Source organism: Artemia sp. Qi Xiang Cuo, chromosome 3, assembly GCF_049724085.1.
Source record: "Artemia sp. Qi Xiang Cuo chromosome 3, ASM4972408v1, whole genome shotgun sequence".
Lineage (NCBI taxonomy): Eukaryota > Metazoa > Arthropoda > Branchiopoda > Anostraca > Artemiidae > Artemia > Artemia sp. Qi Xiang Cuo.
Genome location: NC_142796.1, coordinates 58382621 through 58409734, shown reverse-complemented (window position 1 = coordinate 58409734; position 27114 = coordinate 58382621). Strand labels below are relative to the sequence as shown.

Here is a 27114-nt window from a genome sequence, read left to right as displayed (position 1 = left end):
GCAATGGGAGATCACAGAATTAAATGGGGAGGAAAAATCTCCTGGACTTAGATTATGCTGATGATTTAAGCATTCTAGATGAAAGTGTCAGCAAAACGAATGAACTTTTAAAGGATTTGCGAGTTCACGGTGCTAAAATAGGTTTGAAAATTGATGCTAAGAAGACTAAGTCACTAAGGCTAGGAATAACTGAAGATGAAAAGATGACGTTTGGTAACGAAAGGATTGATAAGGTGGGCGGCTCCACTTACCTTGGTAGTATTATTATTAAAAACGGTGGGAGCAGTGAAGATGTTAAAAGTAGAATAGCCAAGGCTCACGGTGTCTTCTCAAAGTTCAAAAAATGGTTGAAGGAATAGGAAGATAAGTCTGCAAATAAAGATTAGAATATTAGAAGCTACAGTGGTCAAATATGGCTCTGAAGCATGGGCGCTCCAAAAAGCGGATGAAGACTTGCTAGATGTTTTCCAGAGAACTTGCTTACGGATTGTTCTGGGTGCCCGGCTGACTGACCGTATTTCAAACAGTAGGCTGTACGAAAAATGTGGTTCAATCCCGCTTTTTAGGGCTATAATGAAAGAAAGGTTGAGGATGCTAGGGTACGTTGTCTGGATAAAGGATGACAGATTGCCGAAGATCGTCCTTTTCGGCCAACCGTCTAGGGCTAAACGGAAAGTAGGTCGTTCTCGTATGGAGTGGGAGGACGTCATTAAGAAAGATTTAAAGGAAATAGGAACTTCCTGGGAGGGTGTAAAAAGTGAGGCTTTGAATAGATTGGGATGGAGGAGGAGCGTGCGTAGCTGTGTTGCCCTCACGTAGCCTGGTGCTGCGGTGAGTTGTTAGTAGAAACATTGGTCATCGAATGGGATGGTTCATCGAATCTTATAGACAATATCACACGACACCTTTTGAATTACCGTATCCGAAACATTGGTCATCAAATGGGATGGTCCATCAGAGTTTATAGACAATATCACACGACACCTTTTGAGTTATCGTATCCGATGCATTGGTCATCAAATGGGGTGTTTCATCGAATCGTATAAACAATATCATACAATACCTATTGAATTACCGAATTCAAAAAATTGGTCATCGAATTTTATTGACAATATCACACGACGTCTTCTGAATTATCGTATTCGAAACATTGGTCATCGAATTGTATGGTTCGCCAAATTTTATTAACAATATCACACGACACCTTTTAAATTGCTGTACCCGAAACACTGGTCACCGAATGGGGCGGATCGTCGGATTTTATAGACAATATAACACGAAACCTTTTGAATTACCGAATCCGAAACATTGATCATCGAATTTTACTGACAATATCACACGACCGCTTTTGAGTTTATCGTATCCGAAACATTGGTTATCAAATGGGATGGTTCATCAAATTTTATTAACAATATCACAAAACGTCTTTTGAATTATCATATGCGAAACATTGGTCATCGAATGGTGTGGTTCTTGGAATTTTATTATCAATATCAGACGACACCTTATGGATTACTGAATCCGAAACATTGGCCTATAAAAAAAACGTTATAAACCACTGATTCAATATCACTATCGAATCACTATATTGAATCAATATCACTATAGAGACAATTATCGATATAACTGATCCATAGTAACGCATAACCGTATAATGCATAACGCACAATAAGCGAGCAAATCACTAAAATGCAACCAAAAATTAGCAGTGAGAACCATGAATTAAGTCTCTTTTGAGTATACATCATTAGGATGGAGAGAGGGAACAGCGTCATGTCGCAACCTTGAAGTCCTATCCAGTGGGTTCATATAACAATTATCTGGAAAATGAAGAGAGCAGACAATGGGGTGTTTCAGCATAGAATCTGACTTGCACTTTTTCAATGCATCTTCAGTTAGATTCAATGCACTTAGCCACACGTTGACTTTTTCCATCTCCTTCGGAACGCGGTGTGATTTTATATAATTCGGAGTTTCGCCGCTACAGTGATAAATACAGGACGGCACGATGCATTTATTTTTTACTAACTTCATCTTCCTGAAAATAAAAAAAAAATCAATCAGTGACGGTTCTGACCCCTCTTGCGCCCGGGCAAAATATTAACTAGACCCCCCCCCCCTGAGCGCCAAATATCAATGTCTATAATATAAATGTCACCCTCTGAAAAACAAACGGACTTATCTCAAACCTGTGTTTAATAATTATTTTTAATTTTTCTGAAATGAATTATAAAATTACCAATTCTGAGTTATTTGAAATTTGTCCCCAGTAGGGACATGGAGGCGGTTTAATAAAGCTTACAAGTTGCTGAATTTTTCCACTGTTTGTTTTTGAGGACATGATCTAACGGGTATAAAACAGTTCAGAAAGTATTTACTTATTTCCATGGATTTTGTCCTAAGAAACACGGCAAAGGCTATGGGAGAGCATGAAATCAAATGGGAATGTAATACTCTCCTTGTCTTGGATTATGCAGATGATTTTTGGGTCCTTGATAAAAATATTAGCAAAATGAATGCACTTTTGGGGGTTTTGAGGATTCAAGGTCCAAGAATAGGTTTGAGAAACAATGCTAAGAAGACTAATTCGTTTAGGCTAGGGATGAATAAAGGTGAAGAGGCCAGATTGGAGTTTGGAAATCGATCAAGTAGATAACTGCACTTGCATGGGTAGGATTATTAGAAAAAGATGGCGGATGCAGTCAGGTTGCAAAAAGTGAAATAGCCAAGGCCCAGAATATTTTTCACAATTGAAAAAAGTTTTGAAGAATAGGAAGATAAGTCTGCGAACCAAGATCAGAATGTAGAAGCTATGGTAATAACATTGGTTAAGTACGGTTCAAGAACATGGGCCCTTCGAAAGGCAGAGAAAGATTTGTAAAATATTTCCATAGGAATGGTCTATGGATAGCTTCAGATACCCGTTTGACTAACCTATGTCAATTAATATGCAATGCGAAAAATGTGGTTCTGTTCAAATTTCTAGGGCTATAATGAAAGAAAAGTTGAGATGCCTTGGGTAAGTCTTATGGATGAAGGATAAAGGATGACAGGTTGCCAAAGACTGCACTTTTTGGCCACCCACCTGGGTGACCAAACGAAAAGCAGGTCGTCCACGAATGAGGTGGAAAGTGGTCATAGGGAAGAATTTAAAGTAAGTTGGAACTTTTTGGGAGGAGATAAAGAGTGATGCTTTGTATAAATAGGGATAGGGGAGTACCTTATCCAGCTGTGTTGGCCTCAGGCAGCTTGGCGCTGCAGAGGGGTAATGGTAGTATTAGTAGCTTATTATCAGAAAGACATTTTTACCACATGCTACATCTGCAGAAGACAGGATTCGAGATTTAACCTTTAAAGACAGAATTCCTTGTGGCATATAATATTTATTCCTAGAGTCATTCAATTAAAATTATGGTCAGGAAATTTTCATCAACGTTCTAGTAATGACCTTAGGTTACTTTCTCAAAACTCCATTCTGGTTCAGAAACGTGTATAGCCTACTGACCGGAAATATGGGATAGACCTGATACAATTATGAGAGTAGATCAGCAATATGATAGATTTCTGAAACGGCCAAGAAATAATAAAGTGGGTTGTCTCTCAATTTTCTTTAATTAATACATTATTGTCGTGATTGTTTGGCCAAAAGAAAAGTTATTTATTATGTCTATTATTACTGTTGTTCTCCACAGAAGTTTTTTTTTTTTTTTTTTTTTTTTTTTTTTTTTTTTTTTCGTTATATCCTATACTGCTCTATATGCGAAACTATATCTTCTTAAGTTGTTTGGTTTCATAAGTTGTTGTCTTATTTTGTTTCTGATTTCCCATCCACTTTTCATTTTTTTTAATGATTTGGTACCCACTACTACCAAAAACTGCATAACTGCACGTGGAAATCAATTTTTTTAATTCAAAATTGATTTCCCCATTTTCCTTTTGTATTTATATTGTTGTGTTAATTCCCACTTAACCAATTCAAATAATCAGATTTTGCTTCCACTGTCCTTCGTACCTAAAAATATTATTTTGACTTGTGAAAAATATACTGAATGGCGAAATTAAGGTAAAAATGTGAATTTTAATGGTGAAAATAAAGTGAAAGGGTTAATTGTTTAATGGTGAAAAATATACCGAATGGTGAATTTTGATCGTGAAAAATATAGGCCCCTACCAAATGGTGAAATATATAATGGTGAATTTTATAATGCTGAAAATACGGTGAAATTGGAAATATACAATGATGAATTTTGAATGTGAATTATAATGATGAAAAATATACCGAATGGTGAAAATTTTCACTCATTTTTTAGCTCATTTTCACTGCCTTTGGTGCTTTAAAAGGGTGTTTCAAAACAAACGTTTATTTATTCAAAAAACAAAATCATGAAAAGTTAGAAGCAAACTAGCCATCTTTGCAACTACAAATGTTTTGGTATGTGAAGCCACAAAAATGCATGACGCGTTTTTTACAAATCTATCAGCTAGCATCTTACTTCCCTGATCTCATATCATTCTCTCAGATTTAGTTTTTGCTCAATCAAAGTTCTAACATCCTAGACCTCACTAATTTCAGTGAGCTCTATTTCCCACTACAAAGGGAAACCCCATTGTTATTGCTTGAAAATTTACTAATTAGATCACTGAAGTAAGAAACAAAATCATAATTAAATTCCGCATACTTGTTTTAGACATGAGGTGATATTCTCCTAGGGTTAAAGATCCCAAAATATCGGAGTAGTCCTTTGAAAAGTGATCAAATTCCACTGCACACTGAAAAAGTCATCATAATTTATGAGTTGGATTTGGTTCAATTATGGTAAAACATATTTTTTTTTTACATTAGCCCTTCTGGGTGTGTGTTTGGTTCGTTTTTTTTATTATTAAAGTAACATAGTTTAACACTAATTTTTGAGTGCTACGATAATTATTTAAATAAAAGAACACAAATCATTTGGAAAAAATGTATTTCTAAAAATCTAGAATGGAGAAGGAGGGAATCTAGGGTTTAATTGTCCCCAACTTCAAATTGCAGTGCCTTGCTAGCCTAATTGAAGCGCAGATAAGAAAAGTCTATAAAATCCTTACTTGGTTTTATGTATTTTTGGATTAACCCTTATATCACTTTCAGAATGTAGCATCTCGTCACTCTTGGCCAGCACGTTAGGATTTTGAATCTAAAATACAAAGTTCTGAACGATAAATAATAAAATAAAATAATAGTATAAATAAACAAAAGCAACAACATAAACAAATAATAAGACTAAGAATAAGAATAAGAAGATAAAATAAAATGAATAAACAATAAATATAATAATAATTATAATATATAAATATAATAGATAAATAAGGTAAAATAAATAAAAAGTCATAAGATAATACAAAATAGAAGATAATTTTTAACAATTGGAAAAAAAATAATTTAAACATAGCCGTCGATGGAATTTGGAGCCGAGACATTTTAGTCCTAAGTATTCTGTTAGTTTATGATGTTTATGTTTATAGAAAATGTACATCGTTTTCTACAGAAAAGCTAAAAAATAAAAGACTTACCCTTGGAAGAAACCTTAAGGAAACCAAACAAGGTGTCTAAAAATAAAACACAAATGAAAAAAAAACATTCAAAAATTAGATCAGTCAGAATTTCTTCCAATATTTCCTTTCCATTTCTTTTTTTTCTCTTTATTTTTTCTTTCTTCTTTTTTTGTACTTCTTCATAAGTAGAACAACAAGGTCCAGGAATGATTATGATAGCTATCTTGTGAATGGTTTCAAGCTTATAGCATTACAATATCAAGCACTCTTAATTACAGGAAATGACTATTTATATTCTTAAGTGAAATGGTCAGATTCTTTATACTGTACATGCTCCTACTATAACCATAGCTGTTTCTCATTCAGTTTTTCGGAGAGAAACTTCTGAGCAAAAAAAGGAAGCACTTGCTCTATTATCCTTCCTACACCGTTTTGGGAGCGAAATTCACGCTCAATTCAAAATCTCCTAGCAGTTTGCGCCGGAAATTTTGTCGATATATTATTCTTGGACTGCTATTTTTTTCCATTGGGATATTTTAACATTCTTTTAAAAGGCTACTTTAAATACAGTAATTATTTTACTTTAAAATTACTTTTTATATTAATATTTTTAGTTTCAATTTCATCATGCCCATTATCCCATCCATGACAGTTACAAAAATATATTCTCCACGTATTTGGGTTCTTATGATATATTTCATGAGCAAACTAAAATTTGTGAGTCTAAAAAAGAATTGGTATTATAGTATTATCATAGGCTACACGCACTGTGAATCATGATTGCACCAATAGCTGCAACCTAGAAAAGAACAAACATTGCCCACAGTAACCAAAAGTTGAAAAACAAGCTTTGAAAAAAAACTGTCAAATGCAAAAAATGTCTCATTTGCAGGTGATTAATCACCTGCAAATGAGATAATACTATAATACCAATTATCCATTAACATTATCATTATAAGTAATGATAATGTTATCATTATAAGCTTCTATTAAGATTATAAGCTTATTGTGAAAACAAATTTCCGCGAATCAGACCGAAATGAAAAGTGCACCCTTAGTGAATGTTCTGGCCCCCCCCCCCCACTATCTTGAAAAACAAAAAAAAATCGTCTAAACTTTTCTCTAATGAATTCTAGAAAAATTAGTCCTGATTTTGTGCATAAGGACCTCTTGCATGTGTTTAGTCTATCACAATAGACTTTTGTATATGATAGTCTTCTTTTTACCTTAATCAATCAAGGGGGATTGGACAGTTCATGGGGAAATTCTCCTCATCTCTCAAAATAATCTTAGTCATGTTTCCGAAATTAAATATAGAAAAAGATGTAAACCACAAGGATTCATCCAAATGGATGGGGATATAAAACAGGCATACTATGTGAAAATTATAAGATATTATGGGATATTCTAAAAAAAAATTAAGGGGCTTCAGATGGATCTGCACCCAAAGCCCCAAGAGCCATAGACAGATTCTTCAGCGCCTAAGGGCAACATCAGTTTTTTGCCCCCATTCCGTGGCAGCAATGTCAGTGGGTCTATGTTTTATGCAACACATAGTATGTCCCCAACACGCCCCAACAGATGCTACACTCTAGTGTAGCCCCTGCTCAACATTAGATAACTAACTGAAATTTCTCCCCCTCCCCTATCCCTTTAGCGTCTATGCATGTAAAATCACCCCCCCCGCCCCCTGAAGGTTAGCACTTCAGGTATAAACAAATGTACAAAACTGACATATTTTGGGAGGGCTAACAACTGAATTGTCTTGGAGAGAAGAGGGTTTTTGGAACACTGAATTCCTATCACACTGGAGGGACAATATAGGAAATCCCATCAAAATTTACGTGCCTGAGAACATTCCCCTTATTTAAAAAGGGGGGACAAGCCCCCTAAAAGTCATAGAGCCTTAATGAAAGCCACACCATCAAATTCTTTCCATCAGGATCTTTCCTGATGGAATTTTTCATGGAGGAATTTCAGAAGGAATTTTTCATGGGGGAAGGGACATTGCTATGAAGGAAACACCAGATTTTCCAGCATTATTTGAAAAACGATAAGTAATTAAATAAAAAAAAACTATTTTTTCAACTGAAAGTAGGGAGCAACATCAAAACTTAAAACGAACAGAAATTATTTCGTAAACGAGGTGGTTCGTCCCCTAGTCAATACCTCGCTCTTTACGCTAAAATTTTTTTGTCCTTTAAAAAGAGCTATCAATTTTAATTAAAAGGCCTGTGGGATTCAGGGGGTCATTCTCAAAGACATGGTAACAAATTCGAACTTCAGCGTAAAGAGTGAGGTATTGACTAGGGGGCGAACCCGCTAATATAAGTAATGAAAATATACGAATATTGAAGTTCGTTACGTAAGTTAATTCCTAAGTTACGTATATTTATTACTAATAAAAACGTTCGTAAATAAAATTAGAAGTACTAGTGCCCTTTTTGAGTAGCCGAAAAATTGAGGACAATTAGGCCCCTCCTCCACCCCTTTTTTCTCAAAATCGTCCGATCAAAATTTCGAAAAAGCTATTTAGCCAAAAAACGTAAAATTAATATTCAAATTTCGCAGCAATTATTCATTTTCGGTGAGCCAAAATCAATACCTGTATTAATTCAAAAACGTTCAGAAATTGAATAAAAAAACAAGTTTTTTTTTTAAATGAAATTAAAGAGAGATATTAAAACTTAAAAAGTACAGAAATTATTACACATATTAAAGTGACGGTCCGCTCCTCACCACCACGCTCTTTACACTAAAGTTTTGCTCTTTCTCACAACCCTCTTTGTTAAAACAATAAAAAACTTTAGTATAAAGAGCGGGCGGTGAGGAGGGGACAGCCCTTTTCATTTACGGAATAATTTCTATTCGCTTTAAGTTTTAATGTCACTCCTTACTTTCACTTAAAAAATCTTGTGTTTTATTTAATAGTAAATAGATAAAACATCTTTCATCTACCCTTTGTACACTCAAGTGCTAATAGAACTTAGATAAAAGTCAGCAAAAGTTACACACTTTATACACTTTTTCAGGTAATGATCTCTTCTTTGGTACTTCAAATTGCCGATTATCAAGGGAACTTGAATATTCTAACTCGTAGCAATGCAAAGGAAATTCCTTGGGACAACTTTGAGAAAAAGATTCCACTAATTCATGAAATTTCCTAGGCAAAGCGAAGACAAATTTCTGAAGGGTACATCAAACAGCCTGAACTAGGGCTTTTTCAGGAGTAATAATATCGAACCAATTGTCCAAGAATATCTGGAAAAGGCTCATTTGAACGGAAATTAAAAGTTCTAGTGCCCTTTTTAAGTGACCCTTTGGAGGCCATCTAACTCCCTCCCATACCCCTTTTTTCACCAAAGGCTTTCGATCAAAATTTTGAGATAGTCATATTGTTCAGCATAGTTGGAGTAAACATGACACAGCCCCTGGGGAGAGTTCTTTTAAGTTTTGGAATTTACCCATTGTTTACGTCGGCTATAGTACTTGCTATTGGGAAGTACTATATTTTTTCGTTTTTTAAGACTTTATAGTTTGGCCTGCTATTTGTATGCTGGAGAAAAATTTTCAGCAATTTTTAACAACATACACCCTTTTAAAAATCTTGACGCAGATACTACTCTTTAATTTAGTGTCATACCTCCTCTAGTTCACCTGAAATGGACAATTTGATTCCATTCGCAAAAAAAACTGTTTACTTTCTTTGATTGCTTAGATAAACTTGCGCTATTTTGATTTGGTTAAATTTTAAGAGCAGAAGTAGCCCCGAAAGTTTGAACATAATACCTTTAGTCGTTCTTGGGATACTGCTGAGATGCTTTATTGGGAATTAGGATTATCACAGTGCATTTTGATTTAATCTTAAGGCAACATTTATTTTTTAAACAAAATGGGAGGGTGGGAGTGGAAGGAGGACTAGTTACCCTCCAATGACTTTTGACGATTTAAAAGGGCATTAGCCCTTTCTATTTTCAATCAAATGAGCCCTTTCCAAAATTCCCACGACAACTCCTTCGATACGAACTGCCCTGGTCTAAACAACAACAACAACAAAAAATAATACATTATACCTGCATCGATCTTTACTATAAAAATGTCAAGCCTTCCAATCACTTTTGACTATTAAAAAGGGCAATTTCTATTTCCAAACAAATGAGCCCTTTTTGAAATTTCTATAACTTTTTTTGATATAAACTTTAATGCCCCAAGGGCATAACTTACAACCCTTGCACTGAGGGCTCTGATAGGGTTATCATCCTAAAAGACCTAATTTCCAGAACTTTCAGCTATATTGAACAAACCGCATATCTCAAAATTTTGATTGGATGTGTTTAGTACAATATTGGGCATGAGAGGGGGGTTCATCACTCTCTAATTACTTTTAACTATTAGAAACGGCACTAGCACTATCAATTTTCAATTGAATGAGCCCTTTTGAAGGTTCTACGATAAAAATTTCAATAAAAACATTATATGCCCCCCAGGGCATAACTTACGACCCTTGCCCTGAGGGCTGTGGGGGGAAGAGTTTTCATCCTTAAAGACCAAATTTCCAAAACTTTCAACTACGTTGAATAAAATGGTTATCTAAACATTTTGATCGGATATGTTTGGAGAAAAGGTGGGCGTGAGAGGGGGGGGGGGGTGGTAGTTGCCCTCAAATCACTTTCGACTATTAAAAAGGGTGCTAGCCCTTTGAATTTCAAATCGAATGTGCCCTTTTTTCAAGTTTCTACGACAAAGATTTCAATAAAAACCTTATATGCCCCAAGGGCATAACTTATAATCCTTGCACTGAGGGTTATAGGGAGTGTCTGAGGAAAAGGTGGGCGTGAGAGGGGGGTTAAAGTACCCTCAAATCACTTTCGACTATTAAAAATGGTACTAGCCCTTTGAATTTCAAATCGAATGAGCCCTTTTTCAAGTTTCTACGACGAAGATTTCAGTAAAAACCTTATCTCTATGTGTATCTATGTGTATTATCTCTATGTGTGTGTCGTCTCTGTATGTTTGTCGTCTCTGTGTGTGTGTCGTCTCTGTGTGTTTGTCGTCTCTGTGTGTGTGTCATCTTTATGTGTTTGTCGTTTCTGTGTGTGTGAAGTCTGTGTGTGTGTGTGTGTTGTCTCTGTGTGTGTCGTCTCTGTGTGTTTGTCGTCTGTGTGTGTGTGTCGTCTCTGTGTGTTTGTCGTCTCTGTGTGTGTGTCCTCTCTATGTGTGTGTCGTCTCTGTGTGTGTGTCGTGTCTGGTTCATGTTAGGTTAGGGGGGTTAGTTGCCCTCAAATCACTTTTGACTATTAAAAAGAGTACTAGCCCTTTGAATTTCAAATCGAATGAACCCTTTATCAAGTTTCTACGACAAAGATTTCAATAAAAACCTTATATGCCTCCAGGGTATAACTTATAATCCTTGCCGTGCGGTTTGTGGGGGAGTGTCCTCCTCAAAAGTATGTTTTCTATATGTAAATCAACTAATATGAACAAAATGTCAATCTCAAAATTTTAATTGGATGTGTTTAGGGGAATAATGGGTGTGTGTGTGGGGGGGGGGGGGAGGGGGCTAGTTGCCCTCCAATCACTTTTGACAACTAAAAAGGGCACTAGCCCTTTGAATTTCCAATCGAATGAGCTTTTTTGAAGTTTCTATGACAATGCCTTCTATAAAATACGTTATATGCCCCCAGGGCAGAACTTAAAACTCTGGCCCTGAGGATTGTGGGGGATTTACCACCTCAAAAATACATTGTCAATCTGGCAATAAACTACGCTGACCGTAATGGATATCACAAACTTTTGTTTGGTTGTGTTTGGGGAACTGATGGGTGTGGGGGGGGGTGGCTAGTTGCCCTCCAATCACTTTCGACTATTAAAAAAGGGTACTAGCTCTTTGAATTTCCAATCGAATGAGCCTGTTTTGAAGTTTCTACGACAACGCCTTCTATAAGAATATTATATGCCCCCAGGGCATAGCTTAAAACCCTTGCCCTGAGGGTTGTGGGGGAGTGTCCTCCTCAAAAATATATTGTCTATCTGGAAATCAACTATGCTGAACAAAATGGCTATCTCAAAATTTTGATTAGATGTGTTTGGGGGAATGATGTGTGTGGGGGGGAGGCTAGTTGCCCTCCAATCACTTTTGAATATTAAAAAGGGTACTAGCTCTTTGAATTTCCAATCGAATGAGCCTCTTTTGAAGTTTTTACGACAACACCTTCTATAAAAGCCTTATATGCCCCCAGGGCATAGCTTAAAACTCTTGCCCTGAGGGTTGTGGGGGAGTGTCCTCCTCAAAACATTTTCTATCTGGAAATCAAGTAGGCTGAACAAAATGGCTATCACAAAATTTTGCTTGGAGGTGTTGGAGGGAATAATGGGCGTGGGGGGGCTAGTTGCCCTTCGATCACTTTTGACTATTAAAATGGGCTCTAGCCACCCCAACTTCCAATCGAATGAGCCCTTTTCGAAGTTTCTACGACAACTCCTTCGATACGAAGTGCCCGGGTATGGAGAAAAAAAACAACACATTGTGCCCACATCGTTCTTTACTTAGGCAGCGCGCGAGCGCTGCCTATGATTATATTTAGCTAGTATAACCACTTTTGGACTTAAGAAAAAAATCTTTTACCTATTCTTTAGTATTATGAAAAGCTTATTAGTCTGAATTACGACATAGTGGGTATGACGCTCAGAGAGAGGGGGGATGGCTTTCTAGATGGCAGGACAGTAGAAAAAAGCTAAGCTTTATTCAGTATTTTATATATTCTGAATCTATTCTAAATTTATTCAGTATTTTACATATTCTGATGTGTCTCATCTTCACAACAAAACGTAAAACCTGAAACCTTATAAAGCTGATTTAATTTTTTTTTTTTCAAATCTTACCATTTTGTCAACATCACAAACGCTTTCATTCAGAGGCCAATTGATAATTTGAGACTGATCATTCACAAATCCAACTCCGTTCTCTAGATATGTTTCACTTTCATCGCCAATCAAACACTCAACTTTAACAGGAAATTCATTTTCTTTGTCTTTTAAACACTTTAATTGATGATTGGTTAGATCTTTATCAGAGAAAAAAACAGTTGGGCAGTTCCAACACAAAAACTGAGCTGCTTTGGGCTTGGGGTTTTTGGGCCAAATACACTTAACTTGAACTGGAATTTCACATTCATCATCTTTTAAGCAGCTATTCGAAGCAAGATGATTATTAAGATCTTCTTCAGAGAAGAAATCACAAAGACAATTTTGGCATAGATACTGAGCTGACTTGGGCTTTTTAATGTATTGAACTGGTTTAGACTTTGGAGTTTTAGACTTTTTAGCTTCCATACTTTCATCATCTATAAAAGGCTCAGGTTTGACAGTTAATTCTTCTTCGCTTAAACAACTATTCGAAGCTTCGTGATCATTCAGACCTTCTTCAGAGAAAAATATAGAAGGGCAATGCCGGCATATATATTGAACTGGCTTGGTCTTTTTAGCTTTTGTTTTTAGTTGCTGAGCACCCCTTTTCCTTGCTTTCAGGTGGGGTAATAAAACTGGCATGTCTTTCCTCACAATTCGTGTTCTCAGCTCCCTTTTCGCAGGTAGTACTAAAAAAATAAGAAAAAAAAATAGAGTTTATCAAGAAGCTAACGAACACCTTTTTTGTCCGTGAAATTTTTGTTATGCTTTGAATACAACCTTTGGAAGGAACTGAATTAAGAAGGAACATCAGAATTTTTTCATCTTCATAAATTTCTTCAATAGTTTTTTATTCCAAAAATTCGAAAAAATGTTAAGCTCTATTTTATAGGTGAAATATCATGAATGTTAAAGTTCGTATATTTCCTTGGGTGCAAATATAAAAAGCAATGATGAGTAACTGTCAAATAAAGAGTCTAAAAATATGATACACGAAAAGAATTAAGCTGGCAATTTGCATCCAAGTAGAGGAATTCCATAATAAGTTAAATTCAAAATTTCTCGAGTGCTTTCCTGAACGTAAGACTGAATTCTGTTCTAGTGATAAACCATATGTAAACTCAAAAATAAAGCAACTGATAAAATATAAATTGCGCCTAATACGAAAAGGTCAAGTGAACCAAGCAAAACAGTTGGCAAACCAAATAAAATGGAAAATCAAAAAGGCACAAGCAAATTACTATGAAAATGAAGTTGACCATCTTTTGGAGTCCAAACCGTCGCAGTTTTTCAGTAAAGTAAAGTGTGACTGGCAAAAGGTCTCAACCAGTTGACTTCATGAAGGAGGAGCCTCCAGAGAAAACCGCGAATGATTGAAATGCCCATTTTGCTTCAATTGTGCAGTCTTACCCCCCTCTTCCACCCGAGGATCCTCCAGTAAGTTTAACTACTCCTTCAGATGATAATTTAATTGCTGATATTTCATTGGCAATTATAATCCGTAAACTCTCTTCGTTAAAAAGAACTTCCGTTGCCCCTTTTGACATTATAGTTGCTCTCATTAAAGCATTTGCTAAAGAATTATCATTTGCCCTTCAGATAATTTTCAATAATATAACAAAAACAGGATATTTTCCAAAGAAATAGAAGAAAGGGTTTATTACTCCCATTCCAAAGAAAGAAGCAGCTAATGATTTCTCTGGTGTCCGGCCGATCACAGTTACGTCAATTTTTAGCAGAATATACGAAAGCTTTGTTGCCACATGGCTGAAAAAATATCTTTTGAAAGCAACCGATCGAAAGCAATTTGGTAACATCCCTAAGTGTTCGACAGTTCATTACCTCGTTAATTTAATTGATTTTATTTTAAAACACCTGGATGAACCTGGAAAATGGATAAATTTAATTGCAATTGATTTCAGAAAAGCATTTGACCTTGTTGATCACAAAATCCTTTTAGAAAAAATGGCTGAAAAAAATATACCCAGCTTTATTATTAAAATCATCAAGCACTTCTTAACAAATAGAGAGCAAACTGTGAAGTATAAAGACCAATTTTCCACTTCTCTGCCAGTTTTTTGTGGAATTCCACAAGGAACTGTGATCGAGCCGCTGGGCTTCCTCCTCATGAGGAAGCCCAGCTTCTTCCTCCAAGAGCAATGCTGCTGGTTTCATCGACCAAATTACCTCAGAGGCGGCTGAACTAAACATGGTCGTTAACAAAGACAAATGCTCGGTCACGACATTTTCTTTTCTTCAGAATACTCAACCGTCTTTCGAACCTCCTATTGCTTCCGAACTAATAAGCCATAAAATAACTTTACTTGGTGTGGTGATTTCTTCTGACCTCTCATGGCGGGAGAATACAAAAACAATTGTAAAAAAAGCTAACAGCGCAATCCAAATGCTAAAAACACTGAAAAAAATTTGAGTTCCTAAGGACAAGCTGAAACTAATATTTCAGACTTTCATCCGCCCCTTAGTTGAATATGCTTGTCCGTTTTGGCACTTTGCCCTTACCCAGGAAGAATTGATTCCTTCCCCCACCTTTTGTCCCTATAAGATCTCGTCCCCCCAGGGAAGTAGCTGAGAAAGTTCCGAAACTAACCCCAGTCCACTGTAACACCATGCGCTACAGTAAAAGCTTTGTGCCAAGCTTTGTCAAATATTACAATGATCTCTAGTGTTTTTACTGTTTAGTTTATTTTATCCTGACGAAGTTTTATCAGATAATTTTATTCTCAATCTCTAGTGTTTTTATCCTTTAGTTTATTTTATCCTGACGAATTTTAATCAAACAACTTTATTTTGCTAATTATGACTAAGAGACATCATATTTGGGCTTTGCCCACGAGAGCTATGTCCTGTTTTTGAATTAAAAAATGAATTTGAATTTGTAACTCAAATAGCTTTTTGCTTATCATTTTTTTATTGGGGCGGGGGAGGGGGGTGGGTGTCAGAGCTTTCCTCAAATTATTTTGACGGGATACTCACCCTCACCTTATACTCATTCCATTATACTCACACGGGAAAGGAAGGGGGTAATTGATGTAATGCCCTATTGTCCTGATTCCTAGAAATATTTTGTAAAAATAAGTATAAATTCGTAAACCTTGGGCAAACCTTCGACTATGCCTGCATTTTATTTTACCCCTCCCACCCTGTGCGGAGATAGGAAGGATTTTAGCTTTTAAGTTAAGTTGTTTTTTTTCCCCATTTTTCATTTATGCATCTTGCTTAGTTTGAAAATAGTAAGCTTTTTCTATTTCATGCAGATATATCTGTAGTTTCTTTAACACATATTCAGTGCAAAAATAATAATACCTCGTGATATCAATATGACCATAACTAAAATATTAATAACAATAGGCTAGTTCATTTCAGATCAACATGTTCAAAGGCAGGTGAAAAAGGAAAATTGTGCTTTAGGGACGTGGGTAGCAAAGCACTGCTTAGGTTTTCCGGTGAATCCACTAAAAACGGCATAATCTACATGTATTCAACCCCTACTACAATTTTCGTGTTCTTTATGGGGCCTGGAAGATAGAAATGTCGAGGACCTGAGCGATGATTTGGAGGGAATCCAGAAACGAGTTCTAAGGGTTATTCTCGCGGAAAAATATGCTGACTAGAACTTGGCTCTAAAATCACGAAATTCATTAAGTCTCCGTGAGTGCTGATTTCTGTCAAAGGCAGTTGCATGCCACACACTGAAGCCAGTTGTTGAAACGTTTCTGTTACTGACACTTTCGTTACTGAAACTAAAGCCAGTTTTGTTTGGGAACTCAGCATTTCTTCTGTTCGTTTTTTTTTTTTTTTTACAATTGTTTATAACAAGTGCCACTTAATGCAGTTTTTTATGCGTCTATAACATTCATTTTGATTGACTGATCCTGGTTCTAATTAATCTAATAAGCCCCCCTCCCCTCTCACGAGAAGAAATAACTAGTTTGTATAAATGAGCTTCTTTATGTTTTGACATCGTCTCTACCCTGGTTTCACTTAGTTAAATGCAATTTTTAGACAAAACAAAAGGAAAAAATTGCGCATCTTAATGTAACTTACAGTTTCAATTTAGGACAAGGGGAGAGACGGGTACCCTAACCCTGGGTACGAACTTGATCCAACGTAACTTAAAGTCTCGCTTTTTTAAACAAAATTGCATTCTTCTCATCACTAATGGTTTTCTTCTATGAATATTCTTTGTTTTAGGAATTTTCTACGCGCAACAAATATTTTTTTTCTTATAGAAAAATGTACTTACAAAATTGGTATTCTTAAATGACCGATTCATTTGTACAAATATTGACACATTAATTACGATACCGTTACCATATCAATAACCAACATACAAACAGAGATATAGCTTCGACTAGATGTCGCATTTGCTTCCAGCTTGTCTCTTAGTGGAGCAATGGCATCAAGACTTTAGGAGCGAAAAAAAATTACTCATCTTTCTGATAGGACCCAATCAAGATGAAAAATGTGAGACAAGTTAAAAAAAAAAAAATCCCGCCAGACAGAGTTCATCAACGGTCTCACTAGATTCATTATAAGAATAAATTCAAGATAACAGCGCGGCACATTTGATTGGCCCATGGGTGGCTTAGTAGTTTCTACTGTTATAAAGATGACCACTTCATTAAAAGTTTTTGTCCTGTTCTACCCTTCTGGCCCTATTGTGCCTCTGGAAAGGTGCCAAATGAGTTTCGGGAGCCATAGAACAAAGGGGGGTGCTGCAAAACAGGTTTCATTTAGGGTTTATATAGAGAGATAGTTGAGACCATTGAAAGAAGATTTTTAGAGTGCTCTATATAATGGCCAAAATTAAGCGCAGAATTGGTCAGTCCACCGGAGCTTTCAATAGACTAAAGCCCATTAGCAGAAGCAGCAAATGTTCTTTGAGAGTGAAGTAACGTCTCTTCAGTAGAAATGTGCTCTCAATACTCCTCTACGCTAGTGAGCTTTGGAAAATAAATCCAGAGCTCTAAAAGAGGATTCTAACATTCGAAAATATGTGCGTAAGGAGAATATTAAATATAAGCTGGCGGCAAGAGAGTCAGTAACGCTGAAATTCGTAATAGAACCGACCAGCCTCTCATTACTGCTGTTAAAAGGAAGAAAAGGTGGATATATTTAGGACATGTACTCCACATGAAATCAGGCCGCCTTCCTCGGGCAGCCTATGACTGGAAACCAGGCGGTAGAAGAAGACGAGGTCGTCCAAAGAACACTTTGCAGCGATTATTTGACTGAGATTTGAGGACGGTTGATTCTTCGTTTCTAACTGAGTGAGAAGATGTCACCGCTGCAGCATCGCTTCGGGACCAGTGAAGAGGCTTCATCGAGGCCCTATGTACCCCTAATGACTCCAAAGGAACTAAGATCTAAGGTAAGGCTTTTTTGCTCTATACACAATATTTAAAGAACTTTGAAAGGTAGAAGTCCCCAAATTCTAAAATGAAGTCCCTTGCAGTCTAATCGAGCATGCAATTTATTCTATATGGTAATTCGTGGGTTTCCTTTACATCTTCTTCTGCATCATCAGAGGCAGCAAAACCTAGGTTTTCAAAAAAAAGCCGCTTAGCTTACTGAGTGGAAATGATTTTGGAGTCCACTCTTTCCCTCCGAAGGTTCGAGAGATTGAGAGGAACCAGCCCTTAGGTTTAAAGGGCATGACACCTAAGGTGCAGGTGCAACTTCCACTTGGACATGATTCATTTGTTCTTACAACAAAGTAAGGAAGTATAAGAAAGTGAAATGAGGTAAAAAAGAGATTCACAAGTTAAGAAATTTAGTTTGCACAGAAAGACCGCACATTTTCACAGACGGGACCTTGAAAAGGCTCATTTTTCGCGGTTCATTTTGTAAGCCCGTCAGTGGGAGCTTATTCTTTTACCAGAGCACAATGATAACCTTGAGGTGGACTAGGAAGGATCACACGGATATTTGAGGAGTTGGGTCGTGTTAATGATGGGGTTTAGGTAGATAGGAATGGGAGAGGGGTGGAAATCTGACATGAAGACTTACCGGGGAGTTTGACCTCGGATGGTGGCCACGATGTGTTTCTCTTGGAGCCTAGAGATATGAGTCAAGCCCAACAACCAGCATCCGATTAAGTCTTTTAAGGAACAATCGTGACTTATTTTACCAAGGCATTACCTTCTCCAACTACAACCCCTTGAGTATTCCCTACAATATCAACCGTTAATTAATATTTTCCTCGTACCTATGTCACGTGGCCCTTTACTTTTTTCTCACCCTCAGTATATGCAACGACTCTCTATTTATCTGCCCCTTGGCTTGGTATCCATCAATAACTAATTTATGCCCCCCTCCAAAAAAAAAAAATTGCATCCCGTACCTCTTTATCCCAGTCATTTGTAGCACTTGTACTGGTTGCCATCATTATTTGTAAAATATGCTGCCAAGACCAATTTTAATTTATTGACTTTGAGTTCCTTCCATCGATGGATGTTAATGGGCCACTTAAGTCAATCACTCAGGATGCCTGTTGCCGTCTTATGCAGCGGAGTCCTATTCCTTCGTAACACTCAAATGAAAAATTAGAGACAAACTCCAACAGCTACAATATTGAAACCACTTTCCAAGACAGGTTTTCCTCGAACAGGCAAAGACCCACGTACAGCAGCCTTGATGACGCAAGTTAGGAAGACGTCAAGAAGAAATACAGCAAGAAAGAACTAAGGAAACGTGACTGTGGCAGGGGGTGATAATTTCTGTTACTTTTTATTTCTTTAGTTGATTTGTGGTGTCGTGGACCATTGAAGAGCTGCCTTACGGGAGAGTGCTGGATGATGATCAGTCAATTTTTTAACAAAATAAAACTATGCTGGAATAAAACCAACCCAGGTTCACAGTGCTATCAGGTTAATTTCACAAAAGCTAATCGGGTCCTTTAATCAAGGTGGTGGCTAAATCCCTTTACCCAAATCTTTTCTTATCCTTGTAGACAGTTTATTCATTTTGTTAATTTACCTTACCTTAGACCTTAGGTCCGCCTGTGCCTCCAGAGGCACACAGGACATCAAAATGGAGCCCTCAATCTTCACACAATTTCGCTGTTGCCAGTACATCTTCTTTCTGAGACTGAATTGATGTGTTTATGGTTCGCAGATCCGTGTGGTACGTTCGGTGAATCATATTTCTGGGTCTGCCTCTACGGCGTTGCTTTAATACTACAAGTTGCTTTAATACTGTGAAGCCATCAATAAACGTGAGTTTATCTCTACACATTCTAAACTTTATCACAATTCTCTTTATACATTTCTGGATATATGAACCTCTGAGGTTAGGTGGTTTCTGGTAGAGAGGATTTTGATGATTTCAAATTAGATATACTGAGAAATACTTTCTCCAGGTTTAAATTACGGTTGGTTACACCTATATATATATAATAATATTGAATAACATGTCTTATTCTTTCCCAAAAGGCACCAAACGTAGGCACTTTACCATTATTACATTAATTTTAATTTGGGTGTCTAGACGAGTGTCCGTATCTCAAACTGACTGAGCGTATCTCAAACAGCAGAGAAAGGTTGAGATGGCTAGGTCACATTCTGTGGATAAAGGATGACAGATTGTCAAAGATAGTCCTTTTTGGCCAACAGTCTGCGGTCGAACGAAAAACAGGTCGTCTTCTGTTGGGGTGGGTGGATGTCGTAAGAAAAGATTTAAGGGAAATGGGAAATTCCTGGGAGGGCGTAAAGAGGGAAACTTTGAATAGACTGGAATGAAGGAGGAGCATGCTTAGCTGTGTTTGCCTCAGGCGGCTTGGTGCTACTGTGAGTTTTTATTGCAGTAGCAGCAGAGTGTCAGAAAACACAAAACTGAAGTTACACACTTAATTTCAACAGCTTATTTGGCGAATGAGTTTGCGATGTAAGACATTCAAATGGAAGACAAGCAGATCTTGGGCTAAATCTGCATTAAAGATAGTCACCCATGCATGGAACTAATTTTTAATCTATGATCCACTAGAAGTGATAGGAAAGTGTTTATTTTATAATTCTCTTGAATAGCTTGCATGTTGCAACATAAGATGTGTCAATGGAGCAACCACGATCTAATGGTTCATATTTGTGTCACTTGATACAGAAATTTGTGTTACATTGTGTGTCTCTTCCGTTACATATTTATTAAGCTAACAGAATGAGCTCTGCTCTCCCTTGGATAATTTTCTTTGTACAATAAGCATTAGAATGTGGAGTAAAAGAAATTAAATATACACAAAAATACAAAACATACAAAAAACTAGGAATATTAACTACAGAAAAAATTAAACAAGACGATTGTGAGGAGAAAGTCGATCAAGAGCAGGAATCGAGAGCTTCCTGTGCAGTTTTTCAGACTTTAATGTTATGTAAATTATCTTATATTTATCAATTAGAATCTGGTTACTTGTCTAAGGATGAATGAAGAGAAGAAACTTACAATACCTTGAATAACTACTCCGGATTCTTTTTTAATCAATTTTCCTCTGGATGGGATAAATTTATGGCGTTTAAAGGACTGAATGGTCACAATAGGTAGAGTAGAATTTCGCCAGCATCCGTATATTATATTTCCCTCAAATGAGAACAATTTTTGCATATCCGAATTGTATTCTTTTAGAGATATATGAAACAGTGTGCAGACGAAAACTGAAAAGATTATTAGTAATGGTTATGCCCAACCACCGCAGAAAATCAAAAGAAGGAATAGAGAAAGTATCACAACTGAGGGGAGAAAAAAAAGTTGAAGCGAAAGAAACTCACACTCCTCTACGTTTAACGAAAGGCCAATCCCGAAAAAAAACATTAGAAACAGAGGATACCATTTTGGAGAGGCAAGTCCTAGTACGACTCACCAGGAGTAAATAGTCAGCATATGCAAGATAAAAAACATCTGAGACCTTATGATATCTTTGACTTCTTTACTTTATAAGGAAAGTGTAACTAAAATGGAAACAATGCAAAAATAAAAAAGAGATGAAGAAACAAAGAAGTGTATACCTTTTGTCTCAAAAATGGCAGAAGAGACTTTTAAATTTTCTTTCTGTTTATGTTCTATCTTTGAACCAGTAGCGTCAAATATTTGGATTTTATCATCAACAGCAGTTGTTCCAATGGTAATCTCAAGCTCGTTCAATAAACGTTGCAGACATTCTATTGATGCTCTTTCATTGTAAATCACTCCAGAATATATGAGCAGCATCATATTTACAAGGTCTTCGTACCTATAACAAAATAAACAACACTAAACCAAAACCTAACAACTATTTTAATATGGAATAAACACATTATCTGATAGGTTGACAGGGTTTGGGCACAATCTGCGGATGAAGGATGACAGATTGTCAAAAATTGTCCTTTTCGGCCAGCCGTTTAAAGGCAAAACGAAAAGCAGGTCCTCCTCAGTAGGGGTGAAAGGACACCGTAACGAAAGATTTAAGGAAAATGGGAACTTTCTGGGAGGGTGTAAAGAGGGAGGCTTTGAATAGATCGGGATAGAGGAGGAGCATGCCTAGCTGTGTTGGCCTAAGATGGCTTGGTGCTGCGGTAAGTTTTCAGTAGTAGCAGCAATTACTTCCTAAGCTGTTACGGTATGTGGAACTCTTGGTAGTACCTTTTAATATGGGGATGTCAGCATTTTAATTTAAGTTCCCAATATAAAACATAAAAAATAATGCACGTTGAAAAATATTACATAGTTAGTCCTCATTGAGACTGGGTAAGATAAGTGGCATTGTCAGTCTGTAACCAGACTCTAAGCATTAGGAAATTTCTGATTGGTCAATGAGCTGAGCTGAGCTGGACTATTGCTCTAGAAGAAAGTATCTTTCTGCCTTCATCTAGACTATCACTTCCTGAGACTCAACTCTCTCTTTGTCACTTTCGTACGAAGAAAAAAGGTCAAAATCTCAAAAAACTCAATGGAGCAATTAGAGGTAAACTTAATTTTATTGATATGGAAACAGTTTGTTCAGAGTTCAGTTGATTTACGAGTTCAAAATACGCACCTGTTATAAATCGGGTATTTTAAAAACATTATTAAATAAGCAAGCTTTTTAAGTGAAACAATCTATCTTTTCGCAGTAATTGGCTCAGGATTATAATGACCTATGATCGTATCTATCTTTACTGACCTACATAAGAAGAACATTACTTAGTATAATGGCGTTCAAGGAGTGTGGACAGACAATAGTATGGGAATAAAGTCTTCGATGTTCCGACTATTTGCTTCTTTATGAATCTGAATTTTGGACTTCGAGATCTGATTTGTCTCTACTGGAATTACAATTACGATGAAACTTCTGTGGTGTTAAACTTTGCGCAGTCAAATATTAATGAAGGGGTGGATAATGAAATTATCGCCCAACATTCAGCTCGCTTATTTTAAGGAAAAATCTATTAGGATAGCTAAAAATGACCTCTGGTCTCAAGCGTTCGTGGGCGAACGTATGCCTAGACGGAAAGGCGATCTAGCAAATCATAGTCACATAAAGGATATAATTGAGACCTTTCAGAAGTAGGGGGCAAATAGTTTTGTTCTGCCGACGTATATGATCATTTTGCCCACCAAGATTCCTGTCATTCCAGCGGTTGCATATTCAAGGCCTCTAAGCATTGACTCTGAAACTCAGCAAATACATGAGAAAAATTCTGTCTTATGGTCTGAAATTCTCTCTCATTCCTAAACCACCCATTGATAATCATGCCACTAGTGTCATTTCAAAATTTCCTTCCCAGCTGGATAATCCTGCAGAATGTCGCAATGTGATTCACCGTATACTTGAGGATGAATGTATTCATAGCATAAGACCGTTAGGCGGTAAGTTGGTGCTTCGAATTGATCGGGACTGCTGCTAAAGATATTTGCGATATCGTCCCCTTTACAATGTGGAACTCAGCTGTCTAATTAAAAAAAAAAAAAAAAAAAAAGCGTATGTCGGTATTGTGAAAGGTTTACCAAAGAATTTTGATGTACGCATGCTAATTGGTTGGGGCTGTATTAATGGTACAAAACGAATAGAAGATTTTCTCGCTATTAAGGTATTTGTTAAGAAAACACAGTTCCTCTTGATACACTAAAGCTTGGCTAGCGTATTTTCAAAATAATACACTAGGTATTATCAAGATAATATACTACGTGATAGTCATCTAGGTACTATCATATCTTCCAATCGCCCAATCATCTGAAGGCCACTTGTGATAACCCACTTGCAATAGTCGTGCGATTCCTCGTAACACGCTTCACCCAAATATACTATTGTCATGGCAATCATGTGTCATTTTCTCGAAAATGCCAAATCTTTCATGATGTTGCGGCTAAATGCTCTGGTCAGCCAAGAAAATGACTGTTAAAATCAAATTTTCTATTTGCTTGTTCAAAATGAACGGGACGAAGGATTAGGACCATTGTATTGATTTGTATGAACCAGAAATTGTCTAATATTGACATTTTGTTTTTACAAGAACACTTCATGCCTAAAGATGAGCTTGAAACTTCCGTCGCAAGAGTGATGAGTACTTGATTTTTGTTAGAAGTGCCCGCAAAACTTCCAGGAGACCTTCAAACGAGTTGGCCTGTTCATTAAAACAGAGGCTATCGCCGCTATCCCCTGTGCCTTAGCGTTAAAGTGACTGCTTCACTGCAAGCGGTCTTGCTAACCTAGTTCTCATCAATGTATCTCCCTTGCAACCAAAGATCTTTTTCCTCTCTAACAAAGTTTATAAGAGCGCGTGTGTCCATAAAGACCCTTCTTATTGACGTTGAGACTAAAAGCAGACACCTACTTTCCCTAAAATCTTAGAAAACATTGTAACTGCTCTTCTTTTCTGTTGGATATAGATATGTATTTAGTTTTTAGAGAAACTTATATCATTAGAAAGCGTAAATTTTGTTTTTTTCGATCAAACGGAGCAGAATTTTCTTTTTAAAATTCAGATAGATGGAAAGAGGAGAAAAAGAAAGAGATAGAGAGTTATTGCAATAATAAATTAAATAATAATTCCATGGTTTTCCCAGATAGCATCATGGGAGCATCCTAGGGGGCATCATGGGAGCATCATAGGGAGCATCATAGCCCCCCCCCCCAAAAAAAGGACTTACTCATAGTCAGGTAGGTATATTAAAGCTAATCCCTCGTCTTTGTGTTCAAGGAGAACGGATCCTAAAATCTTGCTGACGGCTGACAAATATACTTTGTGTGATTTAACTCTGCGACCATCTCGACACACTAATTCGACATCAGTGAAGCTGTCCGTTTTCCACAGATCAAAATAGCGCAGAGGATTTTCATCAAATTGTCTGTAAAACGAAATTTCAACTGTAAAACATGGTAGTTTCAAAAAGTCCATCATTTCCAAAGTTATACAAACTGAAATAAGCAATGATCAAGCATTATACAGCAAATCACTTAAAATACATTCTAGCCTATCCAAAACTGCCTACCAAGTTTAACCTTAGAAATGTTGATATTAATTGGCCATATGAATAAGATAGGTCATACGACTGCCTATCTTACATTATTATTATTACCTATCTTAGGAATAAAGATCCGTCCTAGCTAAGTGGTTAGCACGCTAGACTTAAAATCCTTTGTTCGTGAGGACAGGGGTTCGAGTCCTGATATTGATGATTATTTGGTTGGGGGCCAGTAGCGTGATTCTGTAAGCTTAACCAGAGTAAAACCAGCTTTAAAAGAGTACCTGGAGAAATCTGGGGAAGGTTAACAGGAAGGGCGTGCGAAAGCACACGTGCAAAAATGTGTTCTGTTGTCCAACACTAAATAATTTCCTAGAAGCCAATTTAACCAAGACTACCCTAAAACGTACTTTAGCACTTTGTCGATTCCTAAGCATATCAACAAATATAAACGAATTATCAACTATTTTTTTACTGGATGATGCAAGTTTCAAGCTGTATAAAAGTTTTTGGGCCTGACGTTTTGGGGGAAAGGAACCTGCCCTCAAACTAATTATTGTGCAATATGGTCCTTTAACATGGTCAAATAATTACTCTTTGTACAAAATGGTCCTCTGAAATTTACAGATATAAGGTTCAAGCTATTCAAAAATATTTTTAGCACTTTTTTGGGCCCAATTTTATGGCGAACCTATATTACTTTATTTTTATTTTTTACTTGACTTTTGGAGTCTCCTTAAACCAAAAATTTTAGAACATGATTATCATGCTGATTGGTAAAAAAAAAATGTTTTTAATCAGATTCATGCTCACTGACGACAAGGGTAAGAAAATGGCAAAGGGGATACTTCCCTCCTAGCACTTTCAGCGTTTAAAAAGGTGCTATAGTTTTTATTTGTAATTAAAAATTTCTCTCTGAAGTTTTTCAACTACGTCTTCCATATAAAGCAGCTCGAAAAAAAACAATACACGGGACATTTTGCTTTTTTCTAAGTCAATGTTATTGTGTTGATTCCAATTGATGTGCTTCTGAGTGGCAATCTGGATTATAAACTGACATCCAAAAATCGTTATTCCACTGACTATCTAGACGAGTGGTTCTCAAACTGTGTTACTAGGCCTCCTTGGGGGTACACGAAAATTTTTAGGGGGTACGCGGCCAGCCAACAAACAAACCAACCCTTTAACTCTAAAACTGGCAATTTTATTTATATTTCAGCTATACTTTACTTAGTACCGGCAACTGAAAAGGGGTACCTAAAATGTTTTGTGGGTAAAAATGGGGTACAGCGTCTAAATAAGTTTGAGAACCACTGATCTAGACTAACAAAAAAATACTCCAATGAAGTGAGATATTTAAATTTTAATGAATTAAATTTGAATTCTGTTACCGAATTTCATCTGTCTTAATTTTACTCCGGACCGTTTCTCTAGAGGGAAAATCTGGTTTAAGTACGGATAATGATTAGACTTACTTATTTTTCAGTCCTACTACGAATCTTCAAATCTTTTCCGACAGTCTGGATAGGAGTTTGAATTCACCTTAGTTGTTTTTGTTTTATGAGCAAGCTAAAATGTACATAGACATAAAAAAAATGTTCAAATATAGCAACAAATAGGCTTCAACAGAAAACCCAAGTCAAAAATTAAAGACAGAGATAATGAATCAGAGAATACAATTAAGTAATTGCCTGAATTTTATCAACATAATTCATCAGAGAGATCAAATTGTACATAACATACAGGTGGTTTGAAGAACTTTCAAATTCCTTCTCTCTGAGTGTGTCCCTTTCATACACAGCTGAGCGCTGAAGAGGGGAGAAACTGTTCAAGATGTCACTGCGCTTGTCATAATCTTCTTCGCACATTGTTGTCAGCCTTTCATGAGTTACATTTGGCTTCATTTCCAAAGGTAAAAACTGCATACTAATCAATAAAGACTTCAAAAGACAGCTGTAACTAACATGCCCTAGGAAAAAAAACAATCAAAAGAGACTGGACTATTAGTCTAGCTTTAAATATCCACAAGACACTACCAAGGGTTATTCAAAGGCCTCCTCCATCCCCCTGCCATACCTCTTCACAGAGCCTAAATCAGTTATCCTCTCCAATGCCTCAATTACTATAATTTAATAGAAAAAGAAATAATACAAAACGAAATTCCAAAAGACAGCCTAGATAGGACAGTCTGCTTGAGGAAATGCAATTACACAAAAAAATCCATGGGTGCAAAATACGTGCAGC

The 27114-nt window shown here is 36.6% G+C and overlaps 1 protein-coding gene across 7 annotated transcripts in view; it reads right to left on the bottom strand.

Moving 5' to 3' along the window:
• Positions 1–1386: 1386 nt before the first annotated feature.
• Positions 1387–27114, bottom strand: part of LOC148954337 (uncharacterized) — a 64079-nt gene continuing 38351 nt past the window's right edge. For 6 of the 7 annotated variants that reach the window (XM_089087038.1, XM_089087042.1, XM_089087040.1 and 3 more), the window contains 6 exons: positions 26614–26839; positions 24556–24753; positions 21456–21679; positions 12415–13127; positions 5086–5174; positions 1387–2038 (listed from right to left, as the gene is read on the bottom strand). In XM_089087038.1, the coding sequence (XP_088943164.1) occupies positions 1723–2038; positions 5086–5174; positions 12415–13127; positions 21456–21679; positions 24556–24753; positions 26614–26795 (1722 nt within the window). In that variant the 5' untranslated portion in view covers positions 26796–26839 and the 3' untranslated portion in view covers positions 1387–1722. The remainder of the gene's footprint in view (positions 2039–5085; positions 5175–12414; positions 13128–21455; positions 21680–24555; positions 24754–26613; positions 26840–27114) is intronic. The other variant, XM_089087044.1, reaches the window with a different exon arrangement.